General features: G+C 38.6%; 1 protein-coding gene across 1 annotated transcript in view; it reads left to right on the top strand.

Annotated features, from left to right (window-relative positions):
• The first annotated feature begins 2,401 nt into the window (after positions 1-2,401).
• DBX2 (developing brain homeobox 2) overlaps positions 2,402-27,396 on the top strand; it is a 38,746-nt gene continuing 13,751 nt past the window's right edge. The window contains exons 1-2 of the mRNA XM_004384601.1: positions 2,402-2,816; positions 17,077-17,172. Of these exons, the coding sequence (XP_004384658.1) occupies positions 2,402-2,816; positions 17,077-17,172 (511 nt within the window). The remainder of the gene's footprint in view (positions 2,817-17,076; positions 17,173-27,396) is intronic.

Below are 27,396 nucleotides of genomic sequence, written 5' to 3' on the forward strand. Positions count from 1 at the left end.
GAAGTCACTCCTGAGGTTCACCGTTCAGCCGGGGATTGGACAGCCCATAAAACAAAACGGGACTAATGAGGCACAGCAGTCCTGGGACAAGGACTAGAAGGCAGGAGGGGACAGGAAAGCTGGTGATAGGGAACCTAAGGTCGAGAAGCAACAGTGTTGACATGTCATGTGGTTGTTAACCATTGTCATAAGGCAATATGTGTACTAACTGTTTAATGAGACAGTATTTGTTCTGTAAACCTTCATCTAAAGTACAAAAAAAGAAAACAATGATCTATTTGAGATCAAATTGACAACAGCAACTCAAAACGTTTGATTGGAAGCCTAGGGGACAGTGAGTTGAAGATAATGGTGATTGAATAATTTCGAAAAGGATAGTGAGAATAGCAGCACAACTGGAAGAATGTAATCGATGTCACTGAATTGTACATGTAGAAATTTTTGAAATGGTGTATCTTCGGCTATGTATATTTTCACCAAAAAAAAAAAAAGGTCCTCCAAGGTCAAAAAGGGAGAGTGTTGACATGTCGTGGGGTTGTTAACGAATGACATAAAACAATATGAGTACTGACTGTTTAATGAGACACTATTTGTTCTGTAAACCTTCATCTAAAGTACAGTAAAAAAATTAAAAAAAAAAAAAGCTTGGACAAAGCTAATGTAAATGCAACATAAACCAATTCACCAAAAGGCGATTTTTAAAAGGAAATTTATTTCATTTGAAAGTATCTATTCCTCACAAGTCTGAAAACTGAAGCCAGTATTTAATTAAACTGAAGCCAGGGACCAAATTATTCTTGGGATAAAAAGGAAAACTATACATGTGACTTCAAACTTTGCAGACTGCTTTTAAAAAAAACCTTCTTCTAAATAAACCCATCTAAATTTGGCAAGGAGAGTGGGAATGGGAAGTGTTAATTGACAGAAAAGTAAGTTTTAACACTCCATTGATATAGATGGTTTCCAAAAGGAGGTGCTTTTAAAGGGACTTCTAATCACACACACAAAGACACACTCTTACGCTTTTCTTCTGTTCAGTTTCCATTTAGCAAACTGTTAAAAAAAAAAAAAAAACATAAAACAAACCAAACCCATTGCCGTTGAATCGATGCCGACTCAAAGCGACCCTACAGAACATATATGGAACTGCCCCATACGGTTTCCAAGGAGCAACTGGTGGATTTGAACTGCTGAGCTTTTGGTTAGCAGCGAAAACAAGTAAGCACTGTGCCACCATGGCTCCCGAACTGTTAATGAGATACCCTAATTTCCGGGGTGGGGGTGGGGGGAACAGCAACTGTAATCCTAAGTAATGCAGTGTTTTCCTCCCCATCTCTCTGCGGACGATTACCCAACCACGGGGCTAGCTGAACTTGGTGATGGCTTTTCTTCCCTGGATTTTGGACCGAACCATCTGTCTTTTGGCATTCAACCAACTCCAAGATCCCTTCTCTAGATGAAAATCTATTAGATGTCTCTTTTGGAGTGAAGGAGTTACAGGCACCTTTCCAGATTCCTAAAATATATCTTCTTAAAAGGTGACAGAAATAAATTACTGGAAACTGAGAAATTTCTTAAGAGGTCTCTAAGAAATACACATTTCCTCTGAAAAAACAGGGGCCTCGTTTAATACACAAACAACCCACTATGGTAACTTTTCATTGGTACAACCACAACAGTCTCAGTTAACACTTTGGACTTTCCCTGATGAGAACAATCCTTCAAGCCACTAGAGGCTCTGTTTACTTCCCTTTGACCCCTGTCGGCTCCTGAAAAAGTGACACCAACACGCGACAGCCAGAGGTGTCCAACCGGCAGTACGCGGAGCGCTCTCCTGAGCTGAGCGTCGCCCGCCCGCCTGAAGGGCGCTCGGGGACGAGGGCCACGGCGCAGCCCAGCCGCTGGAAGGGGACGAGCGCGCGATGTTCACGCTGCCTCCACACCCACCTCCTGCGCTACAAGTCCCCTCTCTTTGCCAAAGCCAGGACTCTAGGGGCTGCACTTATTGTTAGCCGCGTCTATTACTTTGTGGGCCGGGTGACATGAATGGATGGGCTGGACACACTTTCCAGCCTCCTAGAAAAAAACTCGCCCAGATCTGCACAGAGAGCGGGACAGACTCCCCAGGCGCCTCCAGAGCCTACGCTGAGGGCCAGGAAAAACGCACAGCTTCCCCCTCCCACCCTCACTCCTCCCATCCCTTTAAAAAAAAAAAAAAAAGCTCAACAGAAATAAATAATACCGTCCCAAGCCTTCCGGCGCCTCTGTCTCCTCTCCCCTTCTCCCGGCTCAGCACGCTCTAAGCCCTGCGGGAGGCGGCAGCCAAGAAGTGGCCGCGCGGGGCCTGGTGCGGGGAACGCGAGCAAGAGGCCGGCGCGCAGCGGGCTCGCGGCGCCGCACTATGCTCCCCAGCGCCGTGGCCGCCCAAGCCGGCGCGTACTGGGACGTGGTGGCTTCCTCCGCACTCCTGAACCTCCCCGCAGCGCCGGGCTTTGGCAACCTGGGCAAGAGTTTCTTGATTGAAAACTTGCTGCGGGCCGGCGGCGCCACGCCGCCAGGACTGCAGCCGCCCCCGCCCCACGGCCCAGCGGTCGCTGTAGCCGCTGCTGCAGCCGCCGCCGCCACGCAGGTCCGGCCCCTGCCCGCCAGTCCTGTTCCTCTCAAACTGTGCCCTGGGACCGAACAAGCTAGCCCCGCCGGGGCACCCTACGGCACGCGGTGGGCTTTTCATGTTCTCGGCCCCTCGGCGGACTGCGCAAGGCTGTCGGGCCGGAACCCGGGAGACCGCGACTGTACCTTCCAGCCTTCAGCCCCAGGTGAGCCAACTCCGTACCTCCCCTGAGCGCCTGGTATCCTCCAGTCGGGCGGCCCCGAGGTCTGGGCGCGCTGTCTGCGCCCACTGCACCGAGGGCGCGACGGTCCCTGTGCGCAGGATCCCGTGCCAGGCTGGGACCTTCCTAGAGCATCTCGACCTTTTGTGGAGATGCCACTTCGGGACTAAGGAGGAGACCACTAGTTCTTGTGATTCTTTCCTATCTTGTACCACCAGGTACCTGCCCGTCCCTTTTTTTCAAGTAGTAAGGATACTTTGACTTTCTGGCCTTTACGGGGAAACCCTAGAGGCACCCGGTTGTGTCTGGGCTAGTTTCACCGGGTTTCCCAAGTTCAGCGTTTCTAGGCCGCCCTTTCCTGTCGCGAAGGCCGCGCGGCAGCGGCTCCCTGGAAAGTTCTAGGCAGGGAGAGCTTCGCGCAGCCCACTTCTGGGGCTTTCGCCTCTCAAACCGTTGGGACGGTCGGAGCCATTCAAGAACGAGCGCAAAGATCTTCGGAAGAAGAGTTTCGCAAGGTTTTGGCTTTTTCCATGCTTACATTTTGTATCGCTTAAGGCGAGAGGAAATCAAGGCAGAATTTTTTTCTTCGTGCTGAGCTGAAACAGCTGAATTGGCAGCCGGAATAGGAAGTTCACCAAGAGGATTTAAAATAAATGAGGATTTACCAAAAAAAAGGGCAATCTGGGTTTGTTGGTTGTAATTACTGCATAAGACCTAATCAGGTGGACTGGGAAGAAGGATGCGGACAATTTAGTCAAATATTAGCCAAAGCTTATGGAGGAGTTGCTGAAGTTGGCAATGATAGAAAGGAAGAGCCTCTTAGGCACTCAGGAATTGAGATAAGTTGGGTTAATTTTTTTTTTTTTTTCGTGCGTCCTTAGACGGTCTTAACTCATTCTCTTAACCCGGACGAGTTAGGGAGTCGATACTGACTAACAGACGCTTTTCAGCGGATTCCATTGTTCCGGCAAACTGCCGGATCAAATTTATTGCTAATGGCTTTATAGAAGTAAACGTGCTTAGAACCTGCCCTGGTCTTTTGTTTTAAAATGATTACTAACAGAATGGAACAAATATAATCCAATTATAGAAGCACCGGTCTCATTTACATAGTATAAAATCTAAATTCTAGGAAGCCTCTTGCACACTGGGAGAGGAGGAAATACAGTTAAGGGAAAGTTTTCGTGCCTTGGAAATTTGGACCAGTTAGTTCTTTTGGAAGTATTAGGAAAATTAAAAATCAATGGAGCATGGTCACGTAGAGAAAAGTTAGTAAATAAATAATATTGTCTTTTAAAAATAACATTTTTAAGATCAGAGGTGATTTGCATAACTTTTGATGACTTGGCATTATGTTCATGGAAGTTATTTTTCAAGAATTCTTAAATTGTTCCTGATTGTGATTGACTACTCACCATTAAAAAGTTACTTAATTTTTACCTTTGTAGATTTTATAGATTCAATTTAAGTAAAGTAAATGCAAATCAAATGTAGATATTTCATTAACCCTTGAAAATAATTTCATGTACCTATCCATTTCGTTCAAAATAGTTAATGGGTAAAAGGCTTCCTAACTACAGTCTTTTTATTTTCAAGAAGATACTCATTCTTGTACACTTATTAAAGTGTCCAAATGCAAAGATGATTTCTTGGACTAATTAAGCAAATATAATAATTTATATTTCCCTTTGAAATATTCTAATATAGTTTAAGTTTTCTAAGTATTTTATTCAGTCCTCATTGAAGATTTGATGTTCTCCTGTTGTTTAATTTTCATTTGAACAATCTTTTATTTTTAGTTAAATCATTCTGTAAAGAATGCATCTAATTTTTGAAACTAGAAAAACATCTACAGAAGAACACTGAAATCCCATAAATTTGTCATAAATATCCTGCTTACAACCAGCATTTTATTCATTTATCTTTGTAATTTGTCAAAGAATGTTGTTTTCTGAACACTGCCCCAGTGTTATTCATATGACGGATTTTTGCCTTACCAAATGTTGTGGGAATTCTCTTATACAGTGTAGAATTATGAAGTTATAATGAGTGCCAGCAATTTTAACTATCACCTGAAAGTTAGGTGAGGATGAAATAGTGATTGATGTTCGGCAGAGAGCATAAAGAGATAGAAAAGCTGTTGTTTTTAGAGAGCTCACACTCTCCGAACTGTCAGTGAACAACCAGTTTTAGAGAGTAACTTGGCTGTGAATCACAAAAATGTGATTTTTAATAATTTTAGCAGTTTGACCACTCGTATTTCCTCAACCTTAATTTGTTGAGTGTACCAGTCTAAATGTTGAATAAGATATATAAGAAATGAAAAAGTTATCCTTTAGTGCATTGGTAAAACACAACACCATTTAACGCAGGGATTTATGCCACCACATGCATTTCTGCTTCATTATTTTTGGTACCCACTATTAATATATAGTTCATTCAGCAAATACTTACTGAATGTCTCCCATGTGTCAAGCTCCGTTCTAGGCCCTTGGGGTAATCTGTGAACAAAACAGATGACTGTCCCTGCCTTTGTGGAGTTTACAGTCCATGTTCCCATACTACTTCATCGTTTACCAAGCATTTTCAAAATTGTTAGCTCCTTTAATCCTCATAATAGGCCAATGAGGTAGCTATTGGTATCCCAGTTTTTTTGTACAATGATTATTTCACTTGCTAATTTTGTTCTTCAGAAATGTCCGTTTAAACTTCTGTGCTTGTGTGAAAGAAAAAATTGCCCCACATCTTCAGGCTCTTATCTTAGTCTTTCATTGAATAGGAGAAACTAATAAGGGATAATGGGATAACCAATAACATATATCACAATAATAAATCAGACTGTGATTTTGTATCGCGGCCCACAAGGAAAGAAATTAGCTCTCCCCTTCATCTTGTTAGAAGACGTGTCTGAAAGGCGGTGACAGTCAAGCAATTACACAGACTAACAGGTTAGGGATGAAAGTGCAACAGTCAGTGTTTCATGCCTGAAAGTTGGCAAGTCTTTGACTGTTTAGGGCAAGGAAAGGAACGTGTTCTCAAATTGTTTATAGAGAGTAGTTTTAAAACTGTAAAAATCGAAAGGCATTCCTCAAGACCTGAAAGGGATTACATTTAGAGCAACAAAAGATAGTAAGTAAGTTTGCCTCCAGGGGTTGTATCTGGAAAAAAAATGTTTTGGATCTGTTGTAGTTTATTAGTGGAAACTGGGAGGTTTTGTGAGTAAATCCTAATCATTGGAGATTCTTCTCCAGAAGTTCTTTAAACTCATTATTACGGGAATGTTGGGCTAGATTGAAACATTTATATGTTTTTATATGTAAAAGAGGGTCTAGAATTTTGGCCAAATATTAACTGAGGAAAAGTGAAAGCTGAATAAATTTAAATTTCTCTTGATTATACTATCAGTTTTCTTCAAAGTAAGTGAAACAAATAATCTTGCTTTTAAATAACATTTGTTACTTTTAATATTTTAGGAAATGTTTGCTATAAAAAGCATTCCTTATATATGATTTTCTTTAATGTTTATTAAATCTACTCTGTGTGCTGAAAATATTAGTTTTTTTAGGTCAAAATAAAAGGATTGGAAAGCAAATGTTCATTCTGGATAGGCAAGTTGTACTGTACTTTTTTAAAAAAAGTAATTTTTTCCAAGTAAATTGTACTGTGTAGTACAGAAATGGATCCAGAACTATAGTTATTTTTTTCTGACACCCAGCTACGGTTATCTCTTACCGTTAATACTTAATGTGCACTATAGTTTTCTTGTCTCCTAGTCCCATTTATTATGTAAGTAATAAAAATCCTTGACTCTGTCTTAAACTACTGCACTTATGTTTTGTGTTCCAACTGGTATCTCCTTCATTGAGATACACTGAAAGTATGAAATAAAATAGCTTCTCTTGCAGTTTAGGGACTTGGGAGAGAGTGGGGATGGATCTGTGCTCAAAGTAGGGATCCTAGTCTGACTGAGGACTTTGTGATAAGATTTATTAAGCCAGAGGTTTGTCATTTTTGTTGCTAACACCATACTCTTGATTTGTTTTGGCAAACTAAAATCACAGTCTTGAAAGCTGATGATGCTGATTCAGAACCAGGACAATGGGAATGGAGGATTCAGAACAGGACGATGTTGGAAACCATTCTAGCGGTTGCTTGAGCTCAGGCCGTCACCCCAACTATCCTTTGGTGAATTTGTAGATAATACCAGAACCATGTTCTTACTTTATCTGTATATTCTTTGTAATCTGTTGAACATATCTTTGTATTGAAATTAACTTACTGCTAACTTTTACATAGTTTGCGAGTAACCTGCTCTGAAAAATTACTGTATGGTCCCTAAGTTAATAAACTTCTTAGGTTCAAGGAGAAGTTCCTTCAGTGAATAGAACCAACAGAACTAGTACACAGTCCCTTTACTTCCAATCCTGATTAAGCCACACTCCTTAGAAAATAATGCCTGAGGTGGGTCTACAATGGGGTAGCGACTTATATGCATTTAATTTGCCTCCGAATTTAGAACCTAACCCCCCTCACCCCACCCCCTCCATCCTGCAATACACATGTCTCTACTTTAACAACAAGTGAATCCCAATCTGTTAACATGTATTGAAGCTACTGAGGTTTAATAGCATAGCAGGGGTAAATCCAGCAGGCAAGTAGGAACATTTTAGAAATTCACACTTACCTCCTATTCACTTTAGGGATTTGAGGGTTATTTTAAGAGGCACAATAGTTTGAATGCCCAGAAATCTGCGTATGGATTTACAGAGAATTAAATTTAGGATTCAGAGCATTATCGTTTGCATGCATGGAGCCAAAGGATGCCATATGTTGTGGGCAATTTAAAGGCATTGTCTAGGGTGATTTTCACTACACTTGTCGCTCAGATATTGGAACCTAATTAGACTTCATTATATTCTATTGTATTTCTTTTTGGTTGGGGCACCTAGTACCTGTTTTTGTGCCCACCAGAAAAAGCCTTTCTTTGCTATAAGAAGACATTTTATGGTTAGGTTTATTACTGAACAGTGATCAAAATTGTAGCAACTTGAAAGTAAAGGAAGCAATTTCCACACAATTTAATAGTTGTGTTCATAAAATGCTTTGAAATTATTTTCTATGAAAACTTTTTATGGAAGTGAAATATTTAAAACATTTAAACGAATGTGTCTTTATGTTAGAGCAAGTGACAGATACTTCATTTACTCCTCATTCAACCTATTTTCCACCACCGTATTTCTGCTGTTGACATTGTCCGTAACTTTAGAGTCCATCTTATTGTATCTTTCAAGGGGACTTAATTTGCAGACCTTAATATGGTGTTTAGGAGCCCTGGAGGTGCAGTGGTTAAGCACATGGCTGTTAACTAAAAGGTCAGCGGTTCAAACCCACCAGCCACAACATGGGAGAAAGATGTGGCAGGCTGCTTCCATAAAGATTTACAGCCATGGAAACCCTATGGGACGGTTCTACCCTGTCCTATATGGTCGCTATGAGTTGGAATTGACTCGATGGCTGTGGGATTTTTTAGTTTTGGAATATGATGTTTGTCCACTTAATCTTGGGTTATCAGAGGCTCTGAATAAAGTTTTTTCTTGATTAAAATGATTTTTCTTAATGAAAGTACACAACTTTTATGTCAATTTAAATAACTCAGTTTTCATTCGAATGCACCTGAAGTCTGCCAGAAATAAAAAAGGCAAATTGTAAAAAGAAACAATATGATTTTTATCTAGGAAATCTCGTTAGAATCCTCATTTAAGAATTCATTAGAGTATGTTTCTATTTTATTCTTTCTTAGTAAGAAATTGGATTTTTGCCTTAACACATAACATGCTTACCAGACCCTTGTCTATTTTACTCCAAAATATTTTACTTTACTTACAGTAATGTTTCCACTTTTAATGAAATCTTTGCCTTTCATTCTTTTTAGCCTCCAGTCAGGGCTTGATTTGGCAAAGTTGAGTGATTCATCACTTTATATAAAGTTACTGTCACTGATTTCATTTATAATAGCATTATTCATTCTGTCAACCAACTATTAGCTGGGAATATTTCAGGGGCACACTTTTGTGAGTTATGTGAATAGTAAACTTAAGGGACTAAAATTCTCTCTGAAGTCAAAGATCAAAAAACCTCTATAAGTTTCTCAACTTTTCTTTTCAGAACCAAAGCATCCAGCAAAAGAAAAAGAAAAAAGTTCATGTCTTTTTCTATATGTTACTGAATATTTAATTGCCTTCTTGTTTATAAATATCTTGAAGATGAGATTTTTCATATACTCAGGCACCATGCCATAACAACATTAATTCTATTAATTCTAAGTGACTATCAAAAATAGAATATATAACATGTACATTTCTACCACTTTTCTTGAGAAGGACAGATTTCTTGTTCTTTAAAACATTAAATCTGTAATACTTTTTAAATTAAGATATATAAAGGAGTTAGTAAGTTATTCTTTGAGAATATTTATGTCTACTAAGAAGGGAATAGAAACCATGACTACCGGCAACTTTTTTAACAGACTAACCTAAGGCTAATTTGAGTTTAGGTGCATTGAACCAATTCTATAGTCATGCTTGGCCTGAAACAGAAAGGTAGTGCAGTTCTTCAAAGCAGGAGCACGGCCACGCATACTTGTTTTTGTATTTTCTATGGATGCTTTTGCATTACAATGGCAGAATTGAGTAATATGATGGAGGCAGTTTGGCCCAACAAAGCCTGAACTATTTACTGTCTGGCCCTTTATAGTCAAAGTTGGCCAGTGCCTGCTCTAAAGCATAAATGGCAAATTGGGTAAATGTTAAAATACTGTATAGTCTTCTGAGCTGGCTTTAACCGCATTTTATAATTTTAAAGCCTAGATTCAAGTCTAAGGTCTTTATATTATTAATTGTATAACCCTAAGCAGCTCAAAGGCAACAGGTTTGATTTTGGAAGCAATTCACAGTTAAGCACTTGGTTGCTAACGGGAAGGTTGGCAGTTCAAACCCACCTTTTCTCATGGAAGAAAAGACCTGGTGATCTGTTTTCATAAACATTACAGCCTAGAAAACCCTGTGGGTCAGTTCTACTCTGTTCTGTAGGGTTGCTATGAGTCAGAATTGACTCGAAGGCACACAACAACAAGCAAGTCATAACCACATTGAACCTCTCTTTCTGCATTTCAAAATAAGAACAGATGTTAAGGTCAGCATTTGACTTTTAAGAACATACCTAAAATGCCCATTGAGATGATAATAATAATAATAATGTGAAAGACTTCCTTCTGCTATTCCTCCATAAAGTAAAATATTGGAAAAAGAGATATTGCTGTGAAAGAAACCATCCCAAAAGGTAGTAACTTAAAGGAACAATCTGTTATTTTCTCCCACAGTTGTGTGGGTTGATTGGGCTCAGCCGGGTGGTTCTTGTGCAGTTACAGTCAGATGTCAGCTGGGGCTGTAGTCATCTGAAGGCTCAGCTGGACTGGATGTCCAAGATGGCTCACTCACATGACTGCCAGTTAATACTGGCTGTTTACTGGGTTCTCAGCCGGAGCCATTCATTGCACCATCCACACTTGGCCTCTCCAACTATCTTGGGCTTCTTACAGCATGGTGGCTGGGTTCTGAAAGGGAGAGTTCCAAGAACAAGTGTTCCAAGAAATTCAGGCAGTAGCTGCAAGGCTTCTCATGACCTATTCTTAGAAGTTCCAGAATGTTGTTTCTGCCATATTCTCTTGATCAGACAAGTCACTGAGACCATCCCTAATTTAGGAGGAGAACAAATAGACCCCACCCCTCAATGGGAGGAGTATCACATAATTTGCAGTTATTTTAAATTTGCCACAGGGTGAAATCATGATAACCACCATCAGACACAATTCCTTCTAGGTCTGTCTCCTGCTGAAGTAGATCAATGCAGTAATTAATCACATAGAGTGGTACAGTTGGGAGCTTAAAGACCCTTCACAAAGGTTCTTAGAGCTTTGAGAGCTACAGGTACTAATCTGTCATGGTATTCTCTTCTGTGACACTCACTTTATAATAGAGACAGGGATGTCTCTAAAATTAGCTCACTTTTTCAGAACTGAGACTTCGCGAAGAGCGAGGCAGCAGAGGTGGTGATCTGGTCACCTTTGATGATTAGAATAAACTAGTCCCACAGCTTGAGGAGAAGCCCCTGAATACTGGCCAGACCCCATCCACCCATTGGTGTCATTGTGAGGACAGTTGAGAAGATACTGGTCACAGTGTGGAAACAAATGGTTATCATTACCTATTGCTACAGCGTATTATTACTGTGATAAGGTCCTTCTCTTTAACCCCTTTGTTCCAATACAGCTCATCCAACACTGCCAGTTGAATTTTCTTAAAATGTAGCTTTTGTCATATCACCAAGCTACTCAGGAAAACCTTAATGTTTCCCCTTTGACTGTTAGATCAAATACAAATACTCAATTTGGCCTTCAAGACCTTCATTATATCAACTGCATGTAACTCTTCTAATCCCACTGCTTAATGTTCCCCAGTTTGGCCTTTTGGCCTTGTCCCAACAGTCAGTCTGGTCTTGCTAACATGCCCCTCATGCCATCAGCATCTTTGCCTTCTTTCCTTTGCTCGTGCAACCTTTCCTTCCTGGAATGCCTTAATTTCTCTTCTTTTGCCATTCTAAATCCTTCCAAACCGAGATCCAAATTAATATTTTTTTCCCTGCTGACAGCCTTCTTTGACCTGGCCTTCCTAGTAGTATTCTTTTCTTTTTTCTCACTTCTGTATTTCAGTAGAAATTTTGCTTCTTTTTATATGTTGTCTTATAGTTTATCTCAAATTACATAATAATGGTGATAACAAAGGCTAACATTTGTTATCCCTGGGTGGCGCAAACGGTTTGTGCGTAGCTACTAATCGAAAGGTGGACAGTTTGAATCCACTCGGCAGAGCCAAGGAAGAAAGGCCTGGCAATCAACTTCCATACAACCATTGAAAACCCTGTGGAGTGCAGTTCTACTCTGACACACATGGGATTGCCATGAGTCAGACTCGACTTGACTGCAACAGGTTTGGTTATTTTGGTTTTGCTGTGTATCAGACATTGTTTCGTTACACATTATAATCACCTGTGGAGCTTTTGAAAAAATACTATGCTAAGGGACCCATTCCTAATGAGCCTCATTTAATCAAACTGGCCTGGGGCTCAGGCATCTGCAGCTTCGAAAAGCACCTCAGGTGATTCTAATGTGTATCTAGGCTTGAGAACTACTGGGAAACACAAAATATGAATTTTTTCAGATCCCGTCTCCTTCTTGTGGAATGCCTTGAGCTTGACAGCCCAGAATTGAATTTGGCATACTAAGGAGTACTGAGAAATTTACATTTCATTTTTTTGACCAGCAGATTTACATCTGTAAGCTAAAGAATATTAAAACATGAATTCCTCCAGGAGGGGAAACAGTCCTTTTTCATCTTTGTAGTCCCAGCACATAGTGCAGTACTTGGCACTTGACAGATACGCAGTAAATATTTGCACTGAATTAAAGAACAGATTCCAACAAGTAGACACTGCACTTGAGTTATCTTCTCATGAGCTGTACCAGAGCATTGAGGCCTTTGTTTCTCTGTCTTTGAAATACTCTTGAGGCAAAAATGCTGACTTTTGTTGTTTTCTGATGAGCAGAAAGGTAAAGGATGAATTTACCCAACTTGCTTTTTCCCTTGTGGTTTAAAACAAGGTTTGCAGTTGGATCACATAAATGACAATTTAACTTCCAGATTGGGCAGTAAAATAAATCAAACCCTATTAGATAATTGATATTTCTTAGGTACACCTACTCAAGACAAATGATTGCCATTCTTTAAAGACACATTTTTTTGGCCCATCCTACTCCAGGTAGTCTGTTCAATTTTGTATTATTTTCAGGTCAGAAGTTGAGGTTGCTTTATTCCTAGTGGCCATGTACCTGGCTCTTGGAGGTGTTTAAAACCATCCTTTTGAAATTATTTAATTTCCTGTTACTCTTCCACAGAGGCATTTTTTAAACCCCTTGATTGCCTTACTGCGGCATCTAGGAATCTTTCTCATTTCTCATTTGTCTTAAAATATGCTGCCGAATCTACACAGCATTGTGATGCGCTCCTGAGATTTATTTGAAGGTTTTATTAGTGGCCTTTAGTGTTCTTGCTTTGAAAGGCAGCTCAAGTCCATCAGTACTGCAGTTTGCATGGACAATGAAAAGAATGTGGTTTTACCCCTTTTCAGATAACCTGCTGTTCTTTACATCAGTAAAGAATGAAAATAGTAAAAAAAAAAAAAAAACTTAAAAAAATATTGCTTTCTAGACAACAAAATTTTAAAGAAAATTTCTCTGTCGCTAGACTTGTTACCATCCTTACTTTGGAGTTGGTTATAGCACAGAACCATGTAGTTAGTTAAGTTAAAAATTATCAGGGCAGTCCACCGTTAGGTTGGCTACCAATTCCCATATTAACTAAATATTCAAAGTAATTAATAGATATTTTGATTCTGTGTCTTCAGACAAGTCAAAACATCTGATTAAGAAGTGAAAAGTCCGTGAAGTTTTCTGTGACTAAGTGAATTTTAGTCATTTGGATTCACACAGGCATTGGTTTAGTTCCAAAAATGTTGTCATTTGTTTGTAACCTGTAACAGTTTCCCAGAGAATCTGAAAGTTAGACCTGTTGGCAATGTACAAAACTTGGAGTATTCTGAAGTGTTATACTAGTGGAACTTCACACACTGTAGAACCTGACCAATGTGTGTTTTCTCCATGGGAAAAGCCATTTGTTTTTCTGTTATGGAAAGTGTGGGAGATGTGTCCCCATTCCGAGCTCCAGCTCTTACTGAATAATTGGCGAAGAGTCTCTGTGCATGAAATCCGTATCCCTCACAGCTAATAACTAAATGTTATACTAAAATATTTATTGTTTTTCTTGTCTTTTTAAAAAAAGTTTGCTGAAAGTGACTGCTTTCATTTCATATTTCATTTCATTTCATATTTCAATATTTCGTATTCCAGATGCATGCCCATTTGATGTTGAACGTTAATGAATGAAGGAGACAGTATGTTAAACATGCTGCCAGTCCAGTGCCTGAAGTAAAGTAGCACTCCCTAAGTATTATTATCATTATAAATATTGTTTGGTAAGCCTACAACGAATCATTCCTAACATGCTAAATGATAAAGTAACTGCATGTAGACAGCAGTGGTGGGTTTTGAAATGCATATCATCCGGGGTGAAATTGCCTTGTTTTCTGCCTTTTTTTTCAGAGCGTCTTCAAATAGTTCTTAATAGATTAAAAGAGTTTTAATGCATCTGTCAGCTTATCACTTTGTTTTTGTCAAACTTGAGTTTACTTTTTGATTGCTTTAAAAAGTATGTTATTTACAAATGTTTAAAAATATAATATATGTGTATCTAATGCATTGCATTGCATTGTTTTAAATAGTTATTTTCTAAAGCTCTTCAGGACTGCTACAATCACATGCTCAGCCAGAGTAGCATTTGATTTATGTCAAAGTAGGAGCACATGAAAAAAAAAATGGAGCACTTAATTGGAATTTCACAGTGATTTCCACATAAACCAGTTTAAACAAGGTGTATTTATGTATAGCAATCAGGAATTGACTAATCTCCTGTGTAAATATATGTGTGTCAAGGAGGTGATTTAGAATGAAGAGTCTCTGCACAATAGAACTTAGCCTGGTCGGGTCACAAAATGTAAAAGCCGATTCTTGAGCCAAAACAAGAGTTGTTACTGTAGATAGTGTGTCATTTTGGTAACAGCATCACTTAATTAAGATAGGGTGATAGATAGCAATGTAAACAGGCTGAAGGTCAATTAATACTGTTTTTCTGGTTAAATTTTACATTAAAAGCATTTATCACAAACGAGTTTACATTTGATCACTTGTCTCAAACCATCAATTTTTTAAATTTAAATTTTGTTTTTCATTTTTAAAACTGTGGAGTTAGACTATTTGGGAAACATTTTGGCTAGAATAGGAAAACTTGTAATTTATACATATCCTGCATCATTATTTTAATGATATTACTAGTGTATTATCTTATTTTTTGTATTCTAGATTTAGCAAAAAATGTTTCCCTAATTGCGTTTTCAGCTAACATGGTAATTTTAATTTTATGCAGATCTGTGTAAATGTAACACTGCTCAGCCTTTTTTTTTTTTCCTACCTCCATTTAAAAAATGTCAAACAACACAGCAGCCATAACTTAATTATCTGTGGAGTTTGTTTTGGAGTGAAATAAGTTACTTAACAGAAATGCTTGAGAATAAACATAATGAAGCAACATTTATACTTAGAAATATGTTTTCATTTTTCAAAATTCTTCATATATCTATAGAAATAATGGAAAATATAATCTGACTTAATAACCCCATACTCCTGTAAATTTTATTTAAGATGTTAAATGAAATGATTTATCATTTTTCAATTTTTTTAATAGACAATGTTAGAACAACTTAAAGTAGCAATTAAACTTTTTGAAAAATAGAACTTTTTGAACCCAAAGCAAGTCTCCTTTTCATACCTCTGCTTGGTTGTCATATTTTCAAAACAGCATTAAAACAGACCTTTATCTTTGAAAATCCAGTTATTAAAAAACAGAAAACATTAACATTGACAACTTTCCATTTAGTATAGGAAGAAAACTACATTTATAATTTTCAATTTTAAGGCATTTATGACTGTGAGATACTATAAAATTCTTTTTGGACAATATACTTATTTTGATATATCCTTTAAAGATATTGGTGAAAATAAACACATGCTTATTCGTTGATGGATATACAAGCCTGAAATTACTGTGTGCTTGAAAAAGATACGTAGTCATATCACAACAGTATTCATTTTATGTGACTAAGAAAAAGAAAGAAGTTGCCACTTGAATATGAAGAAAGAGTAGTAAAAAATATTTTCAAGTCATGCTTAAGATTTCAAGGCCATCTCTTCTGGAAAATACTATATTACGGGGTATGTGTGGGGGAAGTAGGGAAGGGGTTAGCTCCTGATCCTCATGCTTAAGAGCAGTAGAAGTTTCCTATTTCTTAGTTTTGCAGATCATTTAATCATTTACTGAAAATTTATTGACTATTTAGAATGTTCCAGGCACTCTGCTGGGTATGTTATGATAGTGCCGACCTTCAGGAAATCTCAACCAGTATTTATATTGTATTAAACCCATTGTATTAAAGAACATGGTATATTTAAGGTACTTAACCAAAGCCTGGCATAAAGTAAGCACTCAATAAAGGAAACTGTTAATGTTCTGTGCCATCCTTCACACTATATTTCATCTATTGAGGAAAGGAGTTTAAAGTTTCAGTTATTGCATTCATAACAGTAGTGATAACTATTTCATATATGTCTGTTGAAAATTTTATTAATAGCATAGTTTAATGAAATGAGCAGAACAGAATCATGTGGCAACTCTCTATACTATAAACAGAAATGCTTTCAGATTAACTAGATTTCTCTTGAGATAGAATGTTATTCTCAAATACTTAAACATTAAATGGAATTAGAAATGTGTTTGCAAAATGCCAGTTTTTGTTTGGGAGTTCTCAGTAAAAGAACTGTTACCAACTTTGGAATCCAGCTCACTATGTATTTCAAAATCACTTTGTGAAAATAAGCAGTACAGTGATATAATCTCTTTAAGAAATTGAACTTGAGCACATAACATTCAGATTATTTCTTGGTAAGTATATCTAGAGCTTGCTATTTAACATGATAGTCCCTAGTCATATGTGTCTATTTAAATTTAATTTAAATTAAAAATTCAGTTACACAGTCCTACTAGCCACATTTCAAGTGCTCAGGAGCCGCATGTGGCTAACGGAGCTCATAGTGGACAGTGCAGATATGGGACGTTTCTATCATTGCAGAGAGTTCTATTGAACAGTGTTGCTCTAGATTTTAAATAAAGGAATAGCTAATATTTATGGTTAAAACCTTGCTGAAAATGACCTGTTACGTTTGGTGTTTGATAATTTATTTGAGCTTTTCCACCATATCTTCTAAATCTTGATGATTTAGCAAGCTCTTTGACAGATAAAGGTTAACTTTAAAATGATTTTAATTTCAGTAAAAGTTACACCTAACTAATTAACTCAGACTCAGAAAATGAAGTACTTTTGCTCACTGGCTTTTAGGAAACTAGAGTTTTGAAAATTGTCTAAAAGAAATGGATAATCAATGAGATCAATGCTTTTTCTGCAGCGCCTTCCAAACCTTTTTTCCTGAGCTCCTCGCCATTCTACTCAGCATGCTGTGGTGGGTCCTGTCGGCGCCCTGCATCCCCCACTGCTTTTCCAAGTAAGTTTTTATGCTTCATCAGCAATGCCTCAGTTATTCTGTAAACCAAAGCAGCAAGATTTAATGTGCTCTGGAAAACTAATTGGTAATGCAATGGCAAGGAGCTAATTCCTCACTAAAAATCACAGCAATCCTATTCAGGAGGTTTCCAGAGATTTATCAAACCTCAGCACACTGAGCAATTGTGCGCTGTTTCTAATGGCATTGAAATCCAGGCTGACACACCAAGGAAAGCTACTTGTTTTCTATTTGATATAAAAGATCTCTGAGGGACCAGTTTGGCTCTTTTTGAAATGTGGAGCAATACTTGTTTAAAGAAGAAAAAAGAAAGGAAGGAAAGGCTAAGAAATTGTGCTGTATAAAATTTCCTTTCAGCTTAAAATAAGACATAGAAAGTGACTAGGTATCTACAGAAAATAATTTAAAATTGTCAAGATTTTAAAAGGAGATAAAGACCTCCTCTTTATCATCTTGAAGAAAACCAACCAGAACTATTTAGCCTTAAGAAATATTTTCAAGAAGAACTTTTCTCCAAACAGTATAAAAGCAATGTTTTAATAGTTTCTGGGGCAGGGTGAGAATGACAGTTTTCAAACATCTGCAGAGTGCCTGAGCCCCCTCACCCCCACACACTCAGAGGGAAAAAAAATGAACTAAAAGTAAGTAAAATTCACCTTGGTCTTGAGGTTTCTAGGTCAAATAAGAAAATGGAGGCAGAGAATTGGAGTTTATGATAAAGAAGTCCAGCGGAGGGCGCATTTATTTCGGCTGCCCAAGAGAAAGCATTTATTCAGGTTAACAGCTCTGTCAGGTGAAAAGTGAAGTAGGTGTTGAGTCATTCTGAAGCACTGAGCTCTATCACGGTTGAATTTTGGTCCCTGTTGCCTCTGTGCCTGTATTTTATGAATGTTTCAGGAGAACAGTTGCTCGACAGAATGATTCCTGACAAGTGAGGCAGCAAATGCTGACCGTTTAATGAGCTGCGAGCTTCTGAGCATCTCTTTAGGGGGCTGATATTTTCCCACAGAGCATTTTACATCACTAGCGCCCAGTTACAAAGGATGACAGAACCGTAACCAATCGTCACTTTCACTTGACTCATCCACACGCGACCTCACCACAATTTTTCACTGTGCAGATGAACTTTAGGAACCATTTCACATGGAAAAGGCTTGGGCAAGGGTCAGTTGCCCTTTTGTATGGTCATAAAGCAAGGCTCTGTGTGTCAGTCTTTTCTCCTGTCTCAAATTCCAAGTGAATTTCTGGACACCATTTAAAGCACTTGACTGAAAAATAAAGCAGTGAATGAAAGTGACTTTTATAGACTCATTCTAGCTCATCTTCCCATATAACTCTGTCCACCTGAAAAGGGGTTTAGTGGATGAGTTGAGTGTATACAGGGACTTGCTGAATACATAGGGCCCCTTATCAATTGTAGGGACTGTTATTAACCAGGACTGATATACTACTATTTTGGAAATGACCTATTAATTGTCCATTTAAGTAGAATGTATTGAATTCAAATAGAAAAATAGAAACCATGACTAAACCTTTTACTCACTCCTTCAAGGTGGTCTCCTTTGAGGGCAATTGAAATCTGTTAGGCAGATTAAGGAGACATTTATCACCATGCATTAGAGTATCAGGAAAAGATTTCTGGAGCAAAGTCTTAAAACCCAAATATCACAGTGGCATCTGTGTAGAATTAAATCTTTGGTATTGTATTTTAGGGGTAGAGATTAAAAGAGGTTCCACGCTTAGTTTTAGTTATTTCACCCTGATGTGATACTGGTCTTTTTCTTTCGAAAATCTCTGGCACTGCAGTTCAGGTGAGTGGAAATGGGGAAAAAAAATTCCATGTAACAGGTGGACAGTCACATGTATGTGTGTGTATTTATTTTATACTGACGTTTTAAGAGTGATTAAGCCATAAAATATACTAATTCTTGGGCTATTTTAATGAACAGGCATAAAAGTAATTCTGAAGACACTTGCTAGATAACTTCATCTTTTCAGCTGCTTGAAAAAAAGCAAGTGTCGTTTTCTGCCATCTGCTTCTCAGTCCTTCCTGCTTTGTGTCTTTTGCATAACGTTATAAATTGTGGTGTCTATCTCTAGAAGCTCATTAATTCTCTTTTTTAAAATAAAATGTATAAGCTGAAAATCAGCACAGCTCAGATCAAGGATAGAGAATGCTGCACTTGATTTGTCTCCGTTTCTGAAGCTGGCATTTTAAAACAGTTTAGAAATGCCACAAGTGTATTTAATAAACGATGGTGTTTATGCTTTTCATTCCTGTTGGCAGCAAATAATAATGACATGGTAGAATTATGCTGTCAATCCAGATTTTACATAAATAACTGTGATACCTAGGAGCAGTTAATAAGGCTTACATCTGCACAGTAGTCCTTTTTATTTAAGTCATTTACTAGTTTTCTTCATTTTTATAACAACGATTTTTATGCCCAAGCATTTAAAATTTTTTCCATTATACAAAAGAAGGAAAATGAACTGTCCAAGTAAACTTGTATTAAGTTTCCGCTTGGACAGCCAAAATTAAGGTTTATACTAAAATTTATAATAACTGATGAAATCAGTGGCCCTCATCGTTTCTCAATATTGCATTCACTCTTTCTGAAAGAGTAGGTGATCAACATATCTGTAACTATGTGAGTGAAATACCATTTTGGCTGTTTTAATATGCTTCATTTGTTTAATACTGATTTAGTTTTTCTTGTTAACTTCTTAGATTTATGATTGACTCATTGTTGCAATATGGAAACAATCATTCATAGAGTGCCCTTCTCACATATAGTAAATCGTTTAATAGGCTATTTAAGCACAACCCATAGTGGGGAAAAATGAAAAGGCAGTGGTAAAAGTTCCTTCCTTCTCCCAAAGCAGTGTATGGAAAACCTTTGATATTACATTCATAAAGTGCTTTTCAAAATAACATATTTCTCCTTGGCTAAAATGAAATGGAAAGTTGTGGAAATTATGCAGATAATGACCTTAAAAAAAAAACCACCTAAAAAAATAGAGAAGTCTTAATTATGTAGACTGGCTAATTGACTTAATCAATCAGATAATTATTTCATTTTATCTTTGAATACTTAGCTTGAATCTGACCTTTTAAGAATTTTACACCTTAAAAGACAAACCTTAAATTTGGAGCAGCATTATAAAAATCTGAGCCAGGAAAATTTTGAGACCATTTTACTATCTGCCCTTTATTGTTAAAACTTAAAAAGGCATAATATACTCTCCAAGTTTGAACTTAGGATTTTCGTGGAAGGCAGCAAGGAAGGGACGTTAATTTCATGGTTATGAATATGGGTTGATCCTGTGAGTTTCATTGTCAGAGATGGGTATTGCTTTGATTAATATTCTTACCACCTCACCTGGCTATGTTCTCATTTATTGCTCTCAGCTGGAGTGAGGAGTTGACTGAGGAGACTGACCAAGACATATAGAAATCCACAAAAGGCTGCATAAAAGTTTCCTTTAAGAAACTGTAAGATCTTCTTACACTGTAAGATCTCTAAGATCTTCAGAGAGATGCAGCATTTTGTTTTAATAGTGAAAAAAGCCTAATTGTCTAAAACATTAGTTTGTACAATAAGTTGATTATGGGTCCTGATTTCTCAATAGTGAAGACGAGGGTGTTCCATAGATAAATGACATTCAGTCAACCAAGAAGAGTGTTTAAAAGAGTCAGAGACTCAAAGACAATAGATTTTCCAAATTGATGGCTCTATTCAGCAGTTCTAGAGAGGCAGTGAAAGTATTTGAGTAGGCTTCCTGGAGTAGAGTCTCCTTTTTCCCCAAATGTTCATAAGCAGTTGGGGGAACTGCTTATGATATAGGATGCTTGTCCCTGAGCTTGTCTACAGCCCTTCTCTGAACATAACATGAAATCTAATAGGGCTGCTTACAACATCCTGACTTAAGGTTTCCAAATGCAAGTGCACAAATGCATAATAGGGGAGAATTGGCTGACTATAACACGATAGGAAAGGGATACACTACCAGCTCACTATGTGTTTACTGAGTGATGTGGGGATGTTGGATTGTGCGTTAGAAATAGAATATCCAAAATAAGGGAGCTCATAGTCCTAGCAGACTCTATTAGTCAGATTGCCTACACCTGTTCCGTCCTGTAGGCCCACTTTAAAAGTCGCATTGAACAAACTAGAATATATAAACCAGGTCAGGCGGTAGGCAGCAACTATTCTGGTGAAAGATCTGTGTGATTGGTAAGGAATGTTTGAAAGAAATTGAGTATGTTTGGCCTGGAGAAGAGAAAAGATAGCATATGAGAGTTATCTTCCAAAAACATGTATTGTATGCAATTTAGATATAAAGTGTAGAATTAGGACCAAGGAATGGCGTTTAAGGGAAGTTAAATTTGGGCTCAGTATAAGGGAAAAATTTCTAGCAAATCTAGTTGTATGCTAATGAAATATTGTAGCATTCCCAAATATTATAGATTACATAGAGATTGGAGGATAGACTTTTAGTTTAAATTAGGTCAGGACAGGCAAATGCTACATTTTCTCTCTCCAGACCTCAAATCCACAGAAAGTATGTAAATGCATATACACGCACATCCCACATCCCCAGACTTGAAAATAAGAAGGATAAGAAAGCTCTTTGTGTAAGAGAAATTGAGAAATCCCTGAAAGATAGGAGACAGGAAATTGCAGCTGTTGGGAGTGCTGTTGCAGAAGAAAATGAGCCACAGAAAAAACCATCCCACAGTTTGTGGAAAGCTGACTCCAGGAAGCAGAGACACAGACTCAAAGTGAAGTAACTTACGTTTGACGAAATAGTTATGGAAGCTGATGGCATCTTAGTCGGCCTGTTGGACAGGCCTGAACTAAACAGATGACCTCTGGTCTCTTCTATCTCTGAGAAGCTATTGAATCTATATAAAAGGGCAAAAAAAAAAAAAAAAAAAAAATTGTTTCTGAAAGCTTTGTTGGTAACTCCAGCTTAAATTCTCCTGAAATCTTATATATTTTTTACTAAAGGCCTTGAGGCATCTGGATTCAGTGGTGCTTCATGGACTTTTGCTATAAACTTTCTTACAAAATCAGAAGAACATTAGGCTTGAATTAGTTTTTAATACAGAAAGATCATGTAAACTAACAAATAAAACCTTCAATAACATGGCTGATTAGGAGTGGTGGATATAGCACTGCTTTGCCTGCTGTGATCATAGAGTAGCCCAAATTGGGAGTAAAGGCTGGAACAGGAAACAGAGAGCAGGGCTGGTACCCCAGCAGGGTCCAGAGGCCCCCATGGAGCAAAGGGCAGCACTGGGCATGAATGGCCTTTACAGAGCTTCCTGAAGTGATCAGGTGAAAGGACACGAGACAGAGGAAGCCACCCAGAATGCAGTCAATGATCCAGAGACTCAGATGGGTCAGAATGAGCCTAAATATCCCACAAATTAACGCCATACTGTTCATGGAACCAGATTCTGTAGGACTGCAGTAGTAGCAAGACAGGACTGAGCTGCAGCTATTTGCTCTTGAGCTGTGATTCCACCAGTTCCCCTTTGTCCTCTAGGGCTTTCTAGCTGCTGTAAAGAGCAGTACCCTGTCTTCATGTTTTCGGAGGTGGAGGCAATAGGGAGAGGCGATGATTCCAGTAGTTTATTTAATGCAGTATTCCTCTATTTCCCCTAACCACCTCCCCAACTTCGTAATAATATCATTCATACGCAGCACACCTCCATTAGTAACATTATTTGATGGCCCATTCTCTGGGGATGGGTCTTGGGGAGCATCTCAGGATCCAGGGATACATGCCTTTGAAATATTTTCTATCCCAGGTTATTTTGCCGTTTTAATATGACTCTCCAGTCACCTCCCCACCTTCTTCCCTGCCCACTTATAACTTGGACAATCTTTGATGTAATTTTAAAGGGCATTGGCCTTAATTGTACTACTCAACTTTTTGGAATCTCATTTTTTTTCTTATGGAAAATGAGAATGATAATATCTACCTCGGAGGATTATTGAAAAGATTACATGAGATGATGTGTGTACTTACACATAAATCAGCACACGTTGACCCCCAATATATATGGAAGCTGCATTATAAAGTAATAATAATCATGATATCTCCAAATTGCTAGATCCTGTAGCACCTTGAATTGGTGGCCCCAGCTTGTAAAGCTTCTTTTCTGCTACATGCCTTAAGCTCTGCATATTTTATATATGTATGTATGTCAGTCACCTGGATGTTCCCATACAAGTCAGACATTTGTCATGAATTTAGAAATAGTTTGAGATGTTTGATGCTTTTCAGTAGCCTCTGAGAGATTTTTGAGTCACCAACAAATTCTCAAAGTCGGTACGTTCATTTTGTGGACATTTGAGCACTTATTCATAGGCTTACCAGTACCCATTGCCATTGAATCAATACCAACTCCTAGCAACCCTACAGGACAGTAGAGCTGCACCATAGGGTTTCCAAGGAGTGGCTGGTGGATTCAAACTGTGAACTTTTGGTTAGCAGCCAAGCTCTTAACCACTGTGCCACCAGGCCTCCTATTCATAGATTTAGAAGGTTTAAAAAAGGGTGTAGGGAGAGGCGGGGCCAAGATGGCAGAGTAGTCAGATGCTTCCGGTGGGCCCTCTTACAACAAAGACCCCAAAAAACAAGTGATTCAATTATATTTGGCAATCTGGGAGCCCTGAATATCTAAGGCAGAGTTGGGGAACCAGACACAGTGGCAGGAGGAGGGAGAGACAGTTCAGAAGTGGGAGAAGCTGCCAGGCCTGAGCCGGCGACAGTCTGAACCCTTCAGTCCTGAGCAGCTCTTGGGTGAGTGGTGAGGCAGGCAAGCAGCTGTGCTCGGGAGGTGTGTTTTCCGCACTGGGAAAGATCCCAGCACCAGAGAGTCTACACGGCCACCCAGAACCAGTGAGAAGCAGCCCTTGATCCGCGAAAGATAAGTAATTGCGTACAGCCTACTGTGCGGTTCAAAAACACCCTCCTTAGGGAAAAACCTCTCTCCCATTTACCTCCCCACTCCCTGCTCTGCACTGGGTCACTGACCGGCTTCAGCAATTGCTGAGTCCCCTGGGCTGGAAATAGGATCCGTCACATGCCTGGAGCCATTCTCCCTGCCTTGGAGAGTGAACAAATTAACAAACAGGAAAAGATAAACTGCTAGCTCCCCTAAGCCAGGTACCCAGGGTATGCACAGCTCCTTTGCCTAGGCACAGGCATAAGGGATCCACGTACTTTGAGTGCCTTTCCCCCTGCATAGATTTGTGTGGACCCATCTCAACAGTGTAGGCCCTCATTACTGCAGTACAACAGGGTATATGCCAGAAGTCTAACTTTAACTGTTTCAGCTGTGAAGTGGCAGGTTCTTGACATTTGACACTGCTCTGCCCATTAAGCAGTGTCTTCACCTACCTGCATCAGGGGCCTGAGGACTGGTGGCTCTACCCATGCCACCTAGCCACCTGCGATGGGGCCCATGAATAAGAGGTGCCCCCCAGTCCTTACAGCCAACAGCATTAGGTACTCATAGTGCAGCTGTAAAACCCACCCACCTGCGTGCTCCAGGGAGCAGGGACACGCCTTCTTCCTAGACACTCGGGGATGGCCATCAGTCCCCTGCCTTGCTCGAGTGTGTCTCCCTGCTGCAGCCAGATGCCTGTGCCTACGCCAATCACCCATGCTTGACTAGGACTGTAAGTGAGAGCCTGTACCACACACTTGGTGGCTATCTACCTGGGCACCTGAGCCGAATCCGTACAGGAGGAGTGGGTGGACTCCTGAGTTCACATACCTAGTAACAGATCTAACCACTGGTGACAAGACATTAGAGCTTCAAAGGTGCCAATAATCAAACTAGCTCATACGAGCAGCGTATTTGGGCATATCAAACCAAAAAAAGAAGCTAGGACATGGTAAGCGCACGTAAAGTGAGTAAATATAATAACTTGTTGATGGCTCGGAGACAACAGTCAATATCAAACCACACAGAAGAGACAATCCATGATGGCTTCAGCACGCTCCCAAAATAAAGAACCTAGAAATTTTCCAGAGGAGGAAGATTTCTTGGAATTACCAGAGGCAGAATACAAAAGATTAATATACAGAACTCCTCAAGAAATTAGGAAGGAAATTAAGCAAAACGCAGAATATGCAATAGAGGAAATTAGAAAGATTAGAGAAGAGCATAATGACAAATTTAACAGGCTGCAGCAATCCATAGAGAGACAGCAGTCAGAAATCCAGAAGATTAACAATAAAATTTCAGAATTAGACAACTCAATAGAAAGTCATAGGAGCAGAATTGAGGCAGCAGAAGGCAGAATTAGTGAGATTGAAGATAAAGCACTTGACAACAACTTATATGAGGAAAAATCAGATAAAAGGTTTAAAAAAATGAAAACACCCTAAGAATTATGTGGGACTCTATTAAGAGAAATAACTTACGAGTCACTGGAGTACCAGAACAGGGCGGGGTAATAGAAAATAGAGAGAGATTGTTGAAGATTTGTTGGCAGAAAACTTCCCTGATATTGTGAAAGATGACAAGATATCTATCCAAGATGCTCATCATACCCCACATAAGGTAGATCCCAAAAGAAAGTCACCAAGACATATTATAATCAAACTTGCCAAAACCGAAGATAAAGAGAATTTTAATAGTGGCTAGGGATAAATGAAAAGTCATCTACAAAGGAGAGTCAATTAGAATAAGCTCGGACTACTCAGCAGAAACCATGCAGGCAAGAAGACAATGGAATGACATACATAAAGCCAAGGAAGGAAGAAAACTAGCAGCCAAGAGTTATATATCCAGCAAAACTATCTCTCAAATATGATGGCGAAATTAGGGCATTTCCAGATAAACAGAAGTTTAGGGAATTTGCAAAAACCAAACTAGAATTACCAGAAATACTAAAGGGAGTCCTCCAGTTAGAAAATCAGTAACATCAGATAACAATGCAAGACTAGAACCCAGGAAAGAGCAACCAGATATCAACCCAAATAGGGAAGTCACAAAAGTAAATCAAAGCTAAAACACTGAAAATAGGGAAACAGATGTCAATATGTAAAAGGTGACAACATTAAAACAAAAAAGAGGGACTTAAAAAATGTAGACATAGATTTTTCATATGGAGAGGAAGTCAAGGCGATATAAAGAAATAAAAGGCTGGTATAAACTTGGAAAAATAGGGGTAAATATTAAGGTAACCATGAAGGAAACTACCAATCCTACAAGTCAAAATAAAAAACGAGAAAAATAAAAAGACTCAGCAAACACAAAATTAACAGCAATGAAAAAGATGAAAAGAAAATACTTAAAGAAAAACGACTCAGCACAGAAAATTAAGTGGAACAAAGAAACTGAACAACATACCAAAAAAGACATCAAAATGACAGCACTAAACTCATACCTATCAATCATTACGCAGAATGTAAATGGACTAAATGCACCAATAAAGAGACAGAGAGTGGCAGATTTGATAAAAAAGCACAATCCGTCTATATGCTGCCTACAAGAGACACACATTAGACTTAAAGATACAAACAAACTAAAACTCAAAGGATGGAAAAAAATATATCAAGCAGTCAACACTCAAAAAGAGCAGGAGTGGCAATATTAATCTCTGACAAAATAGACTTTAAAGTAAAATCCACCACAAAGGATAAGGAAGGACATTAAAAATGATTCAAGGGTCAATACACCAGGAGGACATAAGTATAATAAATGCTTACGCACACAACAACAGGGCTCCAAAATACATAAACTCTAACAGCACTGAAAAGAGAGACAGCTCCACAATAGTAGTAGGAGACTTCAACACACCACTTTCAGTGAAGGACAGAACATCCAGAAAGAAGCTCAACAAAGACACAGAAGAGCTAAATACTACAGTCAACCAATTTGATCTCGTAGACATATATCGAACACTCCACCCAACAGCAGCCAAGTATACTTTCTTTTCTAACGCACATGGATCATTCTCCAGAATAGATCACATATTAGGCCATAAAGGAAGCCTTAACAAAATCCAAAGCATCGAAATATTACAAAGCATCTTTTCTGACCATAAAGCCATAAAAGTAGAAATCAACAACAAAAAAAGCAAGGGAAAAAAATCAAACACATGGAAACTGAAAAACACCTTGCTCAAAAACTACTGGGTTACAGAAGAAATTAAGGATGGAATAAAGAAATTC

The sequence above is a fragment of the Trichechus manatus genome, unplaced genomic scaffold, assembly GCF_000243295.1.
Source record: "Trichechus manatus latirostris isolate Lorelei unplaced genomic scaffold, TriManLat1.0 scaffold00123, whole genome shotgun sequence".
NCBI classification, from domain to species: domain Eukaryota; kingdom Metazoa; phylum Chordata; class Mammalia; order Sirenia; family Trichechidae; genus Trichechus; species Trichechus manatus.